Here is a 15,655-nt window from a genome sequence, read left to right on the forward strand (position 1 = left end):
AGTTGAGAACAAACTCTGTGAAACTCCATGGAGCTCTGCTACGCCACCCGCCTCCCAGCCCCCCTATTATCAATTGCTTAATACTGAAATTAAACTACTTTTAAAGTAAATAAACACCACTTACCTTGGCTGCGGCATCTGCGGGCTGCTCTTCTTCTTTTCATCACTGTATCTGGGGAAACTGCACGGGTGCCAACGCATGCGCAGTTTCCTTAGAGACGGCGATGAAGAGTACATAGGACATGATACATTATCACTGATACTAACTTGATGAGTTCCAAACATAATGGAGGACAGCACCTCATATCATTTTAATACAAACTTTTTATTCACTATAGTGTGTTATTTTTACAGCGACATGGAATTTGTATGGCAGGTATGATTAAATGTTCAAAGACATGAATGTTTAAATAAAATGATCATGAATACTATTTCGTTACCTGTTGATGTATATTGACACACTCTACTCTCAATACTACAGCATGCAATAAAGTGTAATAAACAATAAATATGGAAAAAGGTGACTATGACCAGGACTTTAAGAAGGGAGGGTTCTGCCAGTCTGAGAATTGGCAGTAATTAAAAAGGGTGGAATAGGTCCCATTCGGGCTGTATATTTAGCCTCCTAATTTTTGAAAGAACCCTATCAGATCAGCATAGCTAAGTTCAATAGAGAGATGGGCATTGGAAATTAATATAAATATCTTTTGCTTGTAAAGGTTCTCCTCCCACGCTATGTAGCACAACAATGGACGATTCTCAAAAGGAAAGAGCAACATATGAATCCAAATATGTTCAAATGAGAGAAGGCTGCTTTCCCCTTGTGATCCCTGGCCAGATTTTCTATCAGCCTTGTATTAATTTGCTAACCTGTGTCCTTGCACTTTTCAGGGTCTCTGGCAACATGCTGAATTTAACAATCTGTGAAGCAATCTGTTTGCTTAATTTTTTGGGGCCATTTTCCATAATGACATATGCCACACCCCTTGTAAAAGATGCCTTCTGGTCACATCTTTCTGCCCAAGCCCCTGTTAGAGTCTTCCCCCTCCTCCCAGTTTTTTTTTTATCCCGCTTAAAACCCTGACTACTACAGTAGGGATTGCATAAGGGCGTGGCAGTAGACCAAGATTTTGGTAGAGCAGTGGCTTAACGAAACTTGAGGTAACCTCCTGAAAAGTACACGGAGGGCCCCTTGGACCCATTAAGGATCTCTTAGGCCAGGGGCCTACCACCGGTGCACAGTGCCGGAGGGATCCCCCTGGAGCTCGGAGCTCCCGCACTGCGGAGACTAATGTTACACAACTGTAGCAAAGGTGGCTTAAGTATAATAATTCACTCATGGCACTACAGGAAGCTTTCAGTGAAGGCCATATGTTGTTGTAAAGATACATCACGATACAGGAGGTTTTCATAGTCCAGACACATTGCTCTGATGAAAGGGGCTGCTTCATCCTCCTCAGGGTGTTTGAACGTCTTTCAGGCAGTCCCAGAATCTCCTTCTTGTGTGCTTGCACTGGGGTCCGATGGAGTTGCTACCACTACATTTAAGGGCATTTGCTCTTCCTGCTTCGATCTTTCGGTTCTTTTTGAGCGTAGAGATAGACCCCGGAGTCCGTTCCCTATATAGATGCAAAAACAGTACAGGACGTTGAGTCATTTTCCCAAACAATCTCAAAACACATTTGAAGAGATGTGTTTCAAACTATGTTCCAGGACTCAAGATTACAAAAAAAGAACTTCAGTTCTACTCACGGAAAGCTAAACATTTGCAGTCTCTATTTTTCATGAACACTTTTTCCCTGACTACGTCCTGCAGTTCTATTCTGCAGCCATAACCTTTCCACTCCCAGCGGCGGCTCCTCCGCAGAGGCATCGCCCCCCTGCCTGCCTCAGAGCCAGCAAATGTAAAATAAAACAATGTTCTTGTATTGTTTTATTTTGCATTTGCCGGCTCTTGGCTAGTGCTGTAGGGATGGGCGGGCCTAAGCATGGGAGGGGGAGGAGGAGTGCTACATGCACTCAACTCCCTAAGTGCTCATGTGTGTTTGGAAGGCTGTCTCAGCCCCAGCTGCATTGAGCCCGCTCATGCCAATCCCCGTGCTGCTCTGCAAACCATAGAAATTCAGAAGTTATAGTTTTACCAATAGTTAGACTTATCTGAAGAAACTATAACTCATTCCATTAAGTAACTTAAGGCAATGAGTCATATTTCCATAACTTAAGTATAATTGTAAGTATAACAATAAAGGCTGAACTTCCATGCTTTTGTAAGTGAGTGTGCATCTGTCATTTTGCTTCACGTAATATTTGGAGTTATTGATTATCAGTGTGGCCCTGCCGGAGGAACGCGCACCACCACCATTAAGAGCGCCGGCGTCCAAAACGAGGGTCGGATGGAACGACGTGTATATATATATAAATATATATAAATATATATATATATAGATATATTCACTGAAAAAAACATAGGTTTCAGGGGTGTTATAGTTAGCTGGACATTTCACTCATACAAAACCATAAAAATTCCTCCGTTACAGTTAGTTCTTCTCACTATAACTTGCGCCCCTGCAATGCACTGCTGATGACGTCACATATTACATCACTCATGACATGGTCAGTGACATCACTGATGACATCTCAAATGACATCACTCATGACATCACTGATGACATCATCCAGTGACTGTGTGTTTCTGTAAAGTTTAAATAAGTTTAATATATATAGGGAAAGGCATATTGAAAAATGAGTGGGTGTATAAGTGTCTGAATGGATGATTTAGTAGGTGCGTGACTGACTCTATAAGAGAGTGATTAAACGTATCTTAATGAATACATGAGTTAGTGACTAAAGTCTGTGTGTTGATGTGTAACATGCTACATGGGTTTGTGAATAGCTACATGAGTGGTTGTCTGAGTATCTGTATGGGTGCCTGAGTGTTTATGTTGGTGGGGTGTGTGTCACTCTGTGCATAGATGAGTGAGTGGGTGATTCACTGGGTGCATGGTTTCAAGAGTGCATCTGTGATGGACTGTATAGGTGGGTGACTGTGTGTATGGCCGTGTTAGTGAGTGAATGTATATCCCAGTGGTTCATGTGTGAGTAACTACAGATGTGAAAGGCTTTATAGATGTGTGTTGGAGTATTTAAATGGCTATAAGTGAGTGTGTGATTCTGAGAGTGGCTGTATGGATGGGTGTGTGCTTGTATCTGTGATTGTATAAGAGCGTAAGAGTGTGCTAGTGTTTGTTTGAGTATTTGAGCTGGTGTGTGTATAACTGTATAGGTGAGTAAATGGCAGTGTGATTAATTATTTGCATGACTGACTAGATGTGGGAGTACCTCTATGGATGAGTGGTGGTGTGTGAGTGTTTATATAGGTGTATGAGTGCATATGATAGTCCTGTACTGAGTCACCATAAGTACGAGTGCCTGTACAGGTGAGTGAGTGGATGTGTGTGTAAACCTAAGAATCAGTCAGTGTGTATGTAGTTGTTGCTGTTGGAGTGGCAATGGTTTTGAGAATGGCAGTCTGTAACTTAGAGTGGGTGTATCAAAGCTTATGTTAGGGTGTGAGAAGATGCATCAATGTATCACATGGATGATGCAATCAGTGATATCATTTGAGATGTCATCAGTGATGTCACTGACCATGTCATGAGTGATGTAATATGTGACGTCATCAGCAGTGCATTGCAGGGGCACGAGTTATAGTTAGCAAACTAACTATAACGGAGGAATTTCTATGGTTTTGTATGAATGAAATGTGCAGCTAACTATAACACCCCTGAAGCCTATGGTTTTTTGAGGGTATTTCAAAGGTTTTTTTAAATGCTAATTTCTAACTATAACGTGCCTGAAACCTACGTTTTTTTCAGTGAATTTCAAAGGTTTTTTAAATGTTAATTTCTAACTATAACGTGCCTGATACCTATGGTTTCTCAGTGAATTACAAAGGATTTTCAAATGCTAGTTTGTAACGATGCCTACAGGGGTAGGACATGTGAAGAAAGAAGAAAAAACACACACAAAGAAGAAATAGAAATCCAGAAAGAAGCAACAGAAGTCCACAAAGACGAAGAAAAGTGCAGGAAGAAGCAAGACATGTGCAGAAAGAACCAACAGAGGAGCAGAAAGAGGTCTTGTTACAAAATCATCCTGTGCCCACAACTTTTTCAGACAGGTACTGGTGGTAACTAACTCTGACTAACCAGGCCTAGAGCCAGTGGTATGCTAAAAGACACTTAGAATACAGTGAAAACACCTACATACACCAGGGAACACTATGCGTTGGGGTACCCCTGTGATTAGCATGACCTCCTCTGTAAGGCCCTAGTACATAATAGGGCAGGGGAATTAAAACTACCTCTTAAAGCACGCTATGGGGCGCATTTGCACAGTGGTGAAGGGAGGGGGAGCACCTGAGGTGACATGTGTGCAAACACGCCCTGTGGCTGTTTTCAGTTGGGAGATTAAGTCCCCTTGAATTCCTACAGTCCCTGGGGTCCAACTAGCCAACCAGGTACCTCCAGTAAGGGCCACAGAGCTGCATTGCAGAGGTGTAAAAAGGGGCGTGGTCTGGACCACCTCTCTGCAATGCAGGCTTCTGGCACTTACTGGAGGTACCTGGTGGTCTAGTTGGCCCCCAGGGGCCCTCAGGATTGAAGGGGAATTAATTCCCCACCTTAAAAGGCACCACAGGGCGTGTTTGCACACATCACCTCAGGCCCCGCCTCCTCCCTTCACCACTGTGGAATCATGCCCCGTGGCACGTTTTAAGTTGGGTGATTAAGTCCATTGGAATCCGGAGGGTCGCTTGGGTCCAACTAGCCCACCAGGTACCTCCAGCAAGCAGAGCTGCCTTGCTCAGAGGTGTAAAAAGAGACATGACCTGGACCACCTCTCTGCAACGCAGGCCTCTGGAGCTTACTGGAGGTACCTGGTGGGCTAGTTGGCCCCCAGGGGCCCTCAGTATTGAAGGGGAATTAATTCCCCAACTTAAAACGCACCACAGGGCTTATTTCCACACATGTCACTTCAGGCCCAGCCCCCTTCCTTCATCACTGTGCAAACACGTCCATGGTGCATTTTAAGTTGGGGAATTAAGTCCCCATGAATCTTCAGGGTCCCTGGGGTCCAACTAGCCCACAGGGTACCTCCAGTAAGCACCACAGAGCTGTGTTGCAGAGAGGTGGTCTGAGGCCACGCCCCTTTTTACACCTGCCTTACCGTTTAAGTGGTGAGCGATCTATCAGTGTTCAACTGTGCTACTGCTTAGCATGTTCTGAATAATTTCTACATTTGCACAAACTGCCTGCAGAAATATCCGTGACAAACCTTTGAAAAAGGACTGATGCACTTTCCTAGGTCTGAATGGAGGGCTCAATTATGTGACATAGCTCTAGTGAAATTCTTTTCCTCAGTCTAGAGGCACGGAAACAAACTATGCTAAAAGCAAAACCGTGAAACTGCAAACAGACATCTTTGTAAAGGAGGATTTGAAACGAGGCACTGCATAAATTCCTCATCATGTTGGGGGTCGTGCTGTGGTATGGTTTCAGGGTTTAGGGTAGTGCAGTGGTATTTGTGTAGTGTAGGGGGTCATGCTCGGGGTAGTGTTTTAGGGTTTAGGGTAGCGCAGTGGTGTTTGGGTAGTGTAGGGGGTCATGCTGGGGTAGTGTTTAGGGATTAGGGTAGTGCAGTGAAGTTTGTGTAGTATAGGGGGTAATGTTTTAGGGATTAGGGTAGTGCAGGGGTGTTTGGGTAGTGTAGGGTGGTGTTTGTGTAGTGTAGGGGGTAGTGTTTTAGGATTTAGAGTAGTCCAGTGGTGTTTGTGTAGTGTAGGAGGTCGTGTTGGGGTAGATTTAAGGTTTATGGCGGTGCATTGGTGTTTGTGTAGTGAAGGGGGTCATGCTGGGGGCAGGGTTTTGGGGTTTAGGGTAGTGCAGTGGTGTTTGTGTAGTGTAGGGGGTAGTGTTTTAGGGTAGTACAGTGGTGTTTATGTAGTGCAGGGGGTCATGCTGGGGGTAGATTTAGGGTTCAGGGTAGTGCAGTGGTGTTTGTGTAGTGTAGGGAGTCGTGCTGGGGGTAGATTTAGAGAGTAGGGTAGTGCAGTGGTGTTTGTGTAGTGTAGGGGATCATGCTGGGGTAGTGTTTTAGGGTTTAGGGTAGGGCAGTGGTGTTTGTGTAGTGTACGGGTCGTGCTGGGGTAGATTTAGGGTTTAGGGTAGTGCAGTGGTGTTTGGGTAGTGTAGGGGGGTTCATGCAGGGTGTATATTTAGGGTTTAGGGTAGTACAGTGGTGTTTGTGTAGTGTTTGTGGGTTCGTGCTGGGGGTAGTGTTTCAGGGTTTAGGGTAGTACAGTGGTGTTTGTGTAGTGTAGGGGGTAGTGTTTTAGGGTTTAGCCTAGTCCAGTGGTGTTTGTGTAGTGTAGGGGGTCGTGCTGGGGGTAGTGTTTTAGGGTTAAGGGCAGTGCAGTGGTGTTTGTGTAGTATAGGGAGTAGTGTTTTAGGGTTTAGTGTAGCTCAGTGGTGTTTGGGTAGTGTAGGGGGTTGTGCTGGGGTAGATTTAGGGTTTAAGGTAATGCATATATGTTTGGGTAGTGTAGGGGGTCGTGCTGGGGTAGTGTTTTACTGTTTAGGGTAGCCCAGTGGTGTTTGGGTAGTATAGGGGTCATGCTGGGGGTAGTGTTTTAGGATTTAGGGAATCGCAGTGGTGTTTGTGTACTGTGGGGGGTCGTGTTTTAGGGTTTAGGGTAGTGCAGTGGTGTTTGTGTAGATTAAGGGGTCGTGCAGGGGGTAGTGTAGAAGGGATTAGGGTAGTGCAGTGGTGTTTGGGTAGTGTATGGGGTAGTGCTCACCAGGGAGTTAACTGGAAGTATACTGCTGGTATTGAAAGTGATTGTTCAGTCTGCATGTCCGAATTTTCAAATTAAATAGAAGAGGATTTGAGATCTCTCTTAAAACATGCCCTAATTTTTCTTTCTACAACACTAATCATAATTTCTATGATGAAATGAACCCCCTCAAGTGTTACCCGTTTACTCAAATCAAGATGGCTTCAGGTGTGCCATAATTTTGTCGTAAGTAAGACTGTTAGTGCTCTAGTTGATTTTTAGAACACTCTGGGTAGCTGCAGTAGAACACAAAGGAATCAACTGCCAGGCTGCTCCTGTTGAAATATAACAGGAAGATATTTGAGATCTCACTTAAAACATGTCCTAATTTTTCTTTCTACAGCACTAACCATAATTTCTAGTACAAAATGAACCCTCTCATGTTATTCCTTTTTAAATTAAATGTTTTAAGTGTTACCAGTATATTCCAATCAAGATGGTTTCATGTGTGCCATACTTTTGTCATTAGTAAGACTGTTAGCGCTCTAGTTGTTCTTTAGAACACTCTGGGAATCTGCAGTAGAACACAAAGGAATCAACTGCCAGGCTGCTCCTGTTGAAATATAACAGGAAGATATCTGAGATCTCACTTAAAACATGTCCTAATTTGTCTTCCTACAACACTAACCATCATTTCTATGACAAAGTAAACCCCCTTATTTTGTACCTTTTTAAATTAAATGTTTTAAGTGTTACTGGTTTATTCCAATCAAGATGGCTTCAGGTGTGCCATACTTTTGTATGGCACACCTTTTGTAAGGCTGTTAGCACTCTAGTTGTCCTTTAGAACACTCTGGGAAGCTGCAGTAGAACACAAAGGAATCAACTGACAGTCTCTGCCCTTGTTGGATGTACATGTTTTACTTAGAATGTCAGACTTCATTCTCACGACTGGGAAAAATAATGTGAATTTACAGAAAATATGCTCTCAGTTTAGCTTACAGATCACCTTCCAAACCTCTGTGGGAAAAGCATGAGGAAATAGTTTTCTTGCAAACATGATTCATGATATCCCAGCAAAAGGCTTTTTCACATGGTAAAATCACCTTAGAACACACCACAATTCCTAAAATGAGTATGGTACCATCAACAAATGATTTACAATATAACTAACGTCTTAAAACCTTCAATTAACAGTAATGCATTTTATTGGGGGAGCTATAATGTATATTGGTCACAAGTTGGCTGCCCATACTTCTTGGATGAAGTGCTGACAGCCAATCAGATCTCACGATGAGATGTGTCATTAGGCTCCGCCCAGATGTATATGTATTTTTTTCCTTTAATATCTAAAGAACTACTAAACAGATTTACACCATTTAACCCAAAGGCACGAGTGTGAACCAAGGACTACCTCTTTGCCAAATTTGGTGTAATCCCGTTCAGCAGTTCGGGCTGTAGCTACGATTAAAGGTTCCTATGGAAAAGTGCATGGGGAAAACACGTTTTGGGACCCCCACTTTTTTCTTGGCCCCCGCTTGACGAATCACCCACAAAATTATAGGATAGGAGCAGACCGGATCGCCCCACGAGGTTTGAAAATTATGCGAAGATTCGTCAACCGACGCCAAAGTTATTGCAAATAGAATGTTGCAGATTTCATATGGAAAATAGGTCCTGACTACAACTACCTACTGGCGACCGCCAGTAGGATATATATATATATATAGCAGTAATTGCATTAAACCCATCGCCTCAGAAGAAGGAATAATTTCCAAAAAGCGTCAGGCAGCGGGTCAAGCTGCCTTTAAAGAATTGCTGCATGAACACTGTCCATATCGATAAAGGAGTGTTACTTCAAACAGCGGTCCGAGTGCTTCCTACGAGTGGGCAACTCTGGAGCTTGATGTTAAACCCGGCAGCCCAGCCGCGAGGAGGTGCACCAACCCCGCGAATCCCAGGGGGCCACGGCCGGTGTGATATTGATTGCGCCGACATAAGTGGGGCATGTTATGGATTGAGGACAGTTTTCAGTGCGGAGACTCACCTGGAGTTGTCTATTTTATTTGCATAGTGCAATCATCTGAATGCTAATCAGCAACAACGGTTCCCAGTATGCACGGCACTGTGACATTTGAACTGCCCAATTAGGGCGTGCCATTATACACGTTTATTCTGGGACCTGCAGCAATTGCATTAAACACATCGCCTCAGAAGAAGGAATAATTTCCGAAACGCGTCAGGCAGAGGGTCAAGCTGCCTTTAAAGAATTGCTGCATGAACTGTCCATACCAATAAAGGACTGTTACTTCAAACAGCAGTCCCAGTGCTTCCTACGAGTGGGCAACTCTGGAGCTTGATATATATATATATATATATATATATATATATATATTCACTGAAAAAACCATAGGTTTCACACCAGTTATAGTTAGGTGGAAATTTTACTCGCATAAAACCATTGAAATTCCCACGTTATAGTTAGTTGGACTCACTATAACTTGCGCGTGCAATGCACTGCTGATGACGTCACATATTACATCACTCATGACATGGTCAGTGACATCACTCATGACATCACTGATGACATCTCAAATGACATCGCTGATGACAACATCCTTGTGACAAAGTGGCAGACCTCCTAACAGCATAAAATAACCTTAGACACACACATTCAAAAATAGAAACTAACATTTTCTTAAAAAAGGAGAAACCAACACCAATTACAACTTATTAGGTAATTCCAACATCTACATACACATCCACTCATTCACCAACAGTTCTATATAGTCACTCATGCATGTACTTACTCATCATATGTACTCATACACCTATACATCCTGTTACACACTAATACTCATCCATATAGTTACTCACACACAAATTCACACATGCAAATAAACTATCAAAAAACCATTTACTTGATTATACTGCTATATACACACCACTACACATACTTCTACAGAAACAGAAACATATTTACTCTCTTAAACAATCAATTATAAAAACACATACTCACTAACCCACCCATACACACAATCATCCACCCATACAGTCTTGCACACATGCTGTCTTCAAAATACATACAAATAGTGAGTCACTCATTCATGCATCTGTGCTCTAAGTAATATCCCCCACCGAACCATACAGACACTGATACTGATACTCAAAAAAACAACTAATAACCCATATACACACTCATGTAGCTACTCACCAACCCATGCAGCCACTTATACACAAAGTGAGACACAGATACAGATATTTAAATATTTAAACATTACTCGCTAATATATGTATTCACTAAGATACATTTAATAAGTCAGTTAACCAATCAATTTTACACAAAAAAACATCCATTTAGACATTTATTTACCCATTTATTCTTCCATCAACCTTTAGATATACATATATAAAAAATATTTATTTTTCAGAAAGATACACATTCACTGGATGATGTCATCAGTGATGTCATTTGAGATGTCATCAGTGATGTCATGAGTGATGTCACTGACCATGTCATGAGTGATGTAATATGTGACGTCATCAGCAGTGCATTGCACGCGCAAGTTATAGTGAGTCCAACTAACTATAACGTGGGAATTTCAATGGTTTTATGCAAGTAAAATTTCCACCTAACTATAACTGGTGTGAAACCTATAGTTTTTTCAGTGAATTGAATAGGTTTTTTAAATGCTAATTCCTAACTATAACTGGTGTGAAACCTATGTTTTTTTCAGTGAATATATATATATATATATATATATATATATATATATATATATATACGCTTCTCACTCCACACAGCGGCCGCTGTGCGAATGCACTTCCACTCCAGCCTTTCACAAAACCGACGACGAAAAGCACGTGTGCTAAATCTTATTTATTCATTTCGGTTCCAGCATATTGTAAACGGAAATCATAGAAAACCCAACGCGTTTCAGCGACCAACACTCGCCTTGCTCACGGGTAACTTATGTGTCCAAATGAAACGTTTAAATAAAGTTATTTTTTACAAAGTGCACATGTGATTTCAGTGAAAATTACGTGAACATAAACAAAGGACATGGAACCATACACATTGGCGGCCATCTTATAGTGGTGCTGTTCACAGGTTATATATACATACAGTTCTTTCTTCATCATTCTGTATTCTGTATTCATAAAGTGAACAAATTAATATCATTCCAAGTGGAGAATCATCAGGTTATTTGAAAGCTACCCTTTTCGTAAATCCATATTAGTTAATTGAGTTATTCTGTACCATTCCATTCTATGATTTCCGTTTACAATATGCTGGAACCGAAATGAATAAATAAGATTTAGCACACGTGCTTTTCGTCGTCGGTTTTGTGAAAGGCTGGAGTGGAAGTGCATTCGCACAGCGGCCGCTGTGTGGAGTGAGAAGCGTATATTTTTCAGGGCAACCTCTATCCCTGACATGCACCGCAGTCGTGGGTCCCGGTGATATGGAGGTAGTGAACTTGGAGATTTAACAAAACACCGGTTGACCGCGCTTGGATACAAACCGTACGGAAACAGTAATTTCCTCGAGCTGCTGTGGGATTATCACGAGAGACTCAGAACACAGACCGCCCGGAGGGACGTCGTTACTGGGATATACAGGAAGCTGTCGAATCCGTCGGCGTCATCCCAGGGTGAGTCTGTTCCTGTCTATATTTTTTATGAGCAACATACTACGCATTCTATGAACCCTGATTTAATCCCCGTTTTGGACTTTGCCGAATTACATGCGTGAACATTAATCTCTTTTTCACGAAGGCTCAAAAGTCAACTCTCGAGGCTAAATCTTTCCCGGTTTGCTTATATCCGTAGCGCTTCTGTCCTGTGACCTACCAACAGCATACAATAAGTCTGCTGGTAAGGTATACGGGCGTCCAGCCGAGCAATTTGGAAAACGTAAAAGGTGCACGTGTGCTCAAAACAAGGGATTCCAAAATAACAAGCATATGTAGAGGCATTTATCCCACTACAAACGGAATAATGGATGAGGATACGGAATCTCGCAGGAGGCTCAGGGCACAGACAATGTTTGTACAAACAACTGCGAATCAGCCCAGTAAAGAACCACAGTCTGCAACCATGAATTTACAAAACAAGTACCAAAAATTGGAGAAACTTGTTCGCAAAGAGGTCTCAAAATGGTGGGAAGCCATCACATTGGAAAAATATCAGGAGGAAAAAAGAGTTCCTAGAGGACTAAGAATTTTGATAGCTCCCTCATATGAGGAACCTGACATGGAACTAGCAGAAGAATGGGCGGAAAATTTGATGGACTGCTCCAATAGGATGCTATCCATTCTAATCAAACATGCATGGAAGGACAGATTAATATTACTCAAGACAATAGCAGAACTTAAGGAGGAGATATGCAAAGATGAAACTGCAGAAGATTTCCGCAAAAAAATGGAAGAGATCAACAAAAGAATAGGCAAAGATGAAGACGAAATAGTGGCCAAGAAAGAACGAAAGTTTCTAAGGGACCAAATTGATTACAGCTCTGGCAGAATATTCACATTTAGCAGAAAATATGACTATGTGACAAGAAAAGGTGTGCAGGCCAACATTGACAAAACTCAGATGGAAGCGGAGTCTGGGGATGAAGTAGTGGAAAGCGATGTATCAGTGGAGGAGCAGACACTAGCAGCGACAGCAAGCACAACAAAGAATGTAACAAAGCAGACAAATTTTTGGGAGGAATTCAAACGCATGAATCAAACGCAACAGCAGCAGAATTGGCAGATAGACCGGGGCAGAGGAAGAGGCAGAGGATTCAGAGGAAAAGGCAGAGGCAGAGGAAATCAAGGAGAAGACGCAACCAAATCCAGTCACAAGTCAGGCGTGGCGGAAGCTGCAAGAGGAAATTCAACCCCTATGGGAGTGGAAACACGGGGTCAGAAAAGAAGAGGAAAATGAATCAACAAAACGTAATCAATCTGTCATCCCGCCCTCTTTCGAAAAATGAGCATGAGGTACTACAATTTGGGCTCTCTTTCTGCTCGACTTCTAACTTTTGCTATTCACAAGAACGTATTGCCCTTTTTAAATTCATAAGAAAATTGAGACTGCACAAGTGGAATAAACTCAAGGTAAAAAATATTACCTCCACCCCACAAAGTATTGAACCTGTTAGCGAGAGTATCATTGAGGTGGAATCCTTGATTACCCTGAAGTGCTTAGAAGCTGGAACTCCTGAGAATGAATCTATCAATGCTAAAACCTTAGGCTTTACTACAAACTTGAATTGTCCAAATTCATTCAAACCCAAGTCCACCTTCAATCCTTCTTTACCCACGTGTAGCATTGATACCTTTGAATCACTTGTAATTACTGATCTTAAGGAGATGGCCAAACAGAACCATTGGTCAAAAGACAACGACTTGCCATTAAATCACTACAGGATGACCACTCTATTGTAATAAGACAATCTGACAAAGGGGGCAATGTCGTTATTATGAATGTGCAGGATTATGTCTCGGAAGGTATGCGTCAACTTAATTGTGTAGACTGCTATGAAGTATCTTCATTACAAGCCATTGATAAGATGAATAATACATATTTTGAGATGCTAAAGAACTGGAAAGATCAGGGGTTGATTGAGTGGAATGAGTAGTCATTTCTACTCAATCGCAATCCAAAGGTGGCAGTATTATACCTTCTACCAAAACTGCACAAAAACTCAAAGAGCCCCCCTGGAAGACCTATCGTTTCATCGATTGGTTCTTTACTTGAAAATACATCGAGATACATTGATTATTTTTTGCGCCCTTTTGTGGAGGAAGTGCCCTCCTATCTCAAGGATAGTAGGGACTTCATCAACAAACTTAAGAACTTTGTATGGCATGAGAATTATTTGTTTATTACTCTTGACGTGTGCAGTTTGCACACGTCAATCAGACATGAGAATGGTATTGAGGCCTGTCGTGTGTTTTTGAAGAGAAGATCTATCTCCTACCTAGAACACACAGCAATGATTATTCAGATGATGAAGTTTTGTCTTGAACAAAATTATTTCCTCTTCAATGAGACATACTTTCGACAGCGTCAAGGTACAGCTATGGGAACTTGTTTTGCTCCCAGCTTTGCCAATCTATTCATGGCAGGCTGGGAGCAACAAGTAGCGAGGACCAATACCCTGTACCGCAGCCATGTGAAAGTATGGCTGCGGTACATAGACGATCTATTTATCATCTGGGATGGTCCTGTTGACCTTGCTGAGTCATTCATCCAAGATCTAAATAGAAATGATCTAAACCTGACCCTAGAGGGTAAAATCAGTGAATCCAGGGCAGTCTTCCTTGATCTAACTGTTGAAGTCTCTGAAGGCAAACTTGAGATGAAACTGTTCCGTAAGGAAACCGCAGGGAACACACTTCTCCATGCGGAAAGTAGTCATCCCAGAGCACTGATTCGCAGCATTCCGTTTGGCGAATTCCTCCGGGCTCGGAGGAACTGCAGCAGGGACCAAGACTTTGTCCAGGAGGGAGAGTGCATGAAAGAACGTTTCAGGGAGAGAGGGTATAAACAGACTGTCATAGACCAGGCATTTCAGAAAGCCAGTAAGATCAGCCATTTGTCCCTACTTACTTCAAATAAGGAGATCAGAAGTGAAGAAAATGAAACAATAAGATTTATTTCCACTTTCCATTCTAAATCATGGCAAGTTCAAAAGAGTCTTAATAAACACTGGAAGGTCCTAGGGACAGAACCAACTTTAAAGGAAGTTCTGAAAGAGAGGCCCAGTATAACTTACCGGAGAGCAGACACACTTAGAAGCAAGGTGAGCCAGAATGAGGTCAGTACCATTAGACCAAGTACTACCAGTATTCAAGGCTTTTTCACATGTATGAAGTGCAAAGCCTGTAGGTATAGTACAAATGTTAAGAAAGTGTATTATCCGATAGAGGACAAAGAGAAAAACATTGAAAAACACCAAACCTGCCTATCTGAATACTGTGTATATGTTTTAACATGTCCCTGCTCTAAGAAATATGTGGGAAGCACTATGTTTTCTGCAAAAACAAGGGTCTTACAACATATGAGGGCCATCCAAAATAAAGAACAAAATTCACCTGTTGCCCGACATTTTGAGGAACTTCATGGTAGCAATCGCAACCTTCTCAAATTTTTCGTAATCGACAAATTACCTCCAATGAAAAGAGGAGGAGATAAGATCCGTAAGTTGCGACAGCTAGAGAATAGGTACATCATGAATTTAGATTCTCTGATCCCGGGGGGCCTTAATTCTGAAGAGGAAATGGTATGGCATCTGGGAGAGTAAGAGTCTGTGAAAATCGCGACACCCTATCTGATATGTAAATAGTTGTAAGTAAATTTTAATATTGGTCTTGGATATGTAACTCTGTCCACATGATGATAACACACTATGCATGCTAGTATGCATTGCAGGTCCCTGAGCCCCTGCGAGAGAACGTAGCTATGGTTTTAAAACAATAATTAGTTTAGAACATTATTGCACGTTTGGGGGTGTACACTTTAGCATGGAACATACATTGGCTGATTTTGTGCAAATGATATATACTATGTAATTCTGACAGGTTGCTACTCTTCTTGTTTTCCCCTTTTTGATGTACAGGACTTTGAAGAACATTACCTGAGGAATATCTCATCCCCCTTTTTATGATTGACAACACGTATTATTCTTTGAGACTGTCTTTAACTCCCACTGGGGATAGATGATGATTTCAAGATACTCTCTGATGGACAAGAGAATATGAACTTGATTGAAGATAGTGTTCCATGAATTGGGTTATTGTGTAACCTTTATATAATTGATTAATAATG

The 15,655-nt window shown here is 42.0% G+C and overlaps 1 protein-coding gene across 2 annotated transcripts in view; it reads right to left on the reverse strand.

Annotated features, from left to right (window-relative positions):
* Positions 1-306: 306 nt before the first annotated feature.
* Positions 307-15,655, reverse strand: part of LOC144822436 (transient receptor potential cation channel subfamily V member 1-like) — a 572,663-nt gene continuing 557,314 nt past the window's right edge. For both annotated transcript variants that reach the window (XM_078679954.1, XM_078679956.1), the window contains exon 16: positions 307-1,619. In XM_078679954.1, coding sequence (XP_078536080.1) covers positions 1,477-1,619 — 143 coding nt within the window. In that variant the 3' untranslated portion in view covers positions 307-1,476. The remainder of the gene's footprint in view (positions 1,620-15,655) is intronic.

This window comes from Lissotriton helveticus, chromosome 3_1 (assembly GCF_964261635.1).
Source record: "Lissotriton helveticus chromosome 3_1, aLisHel1.1, whole genome shotgun sequence".
NCBI classification, from domain to species: domain Eukaryota; kingdom Metazoa; phylum Chordata; class Amphibia; order Caudata; family Salamandridae; genus Lissotriton; species Lissotriton helveticus.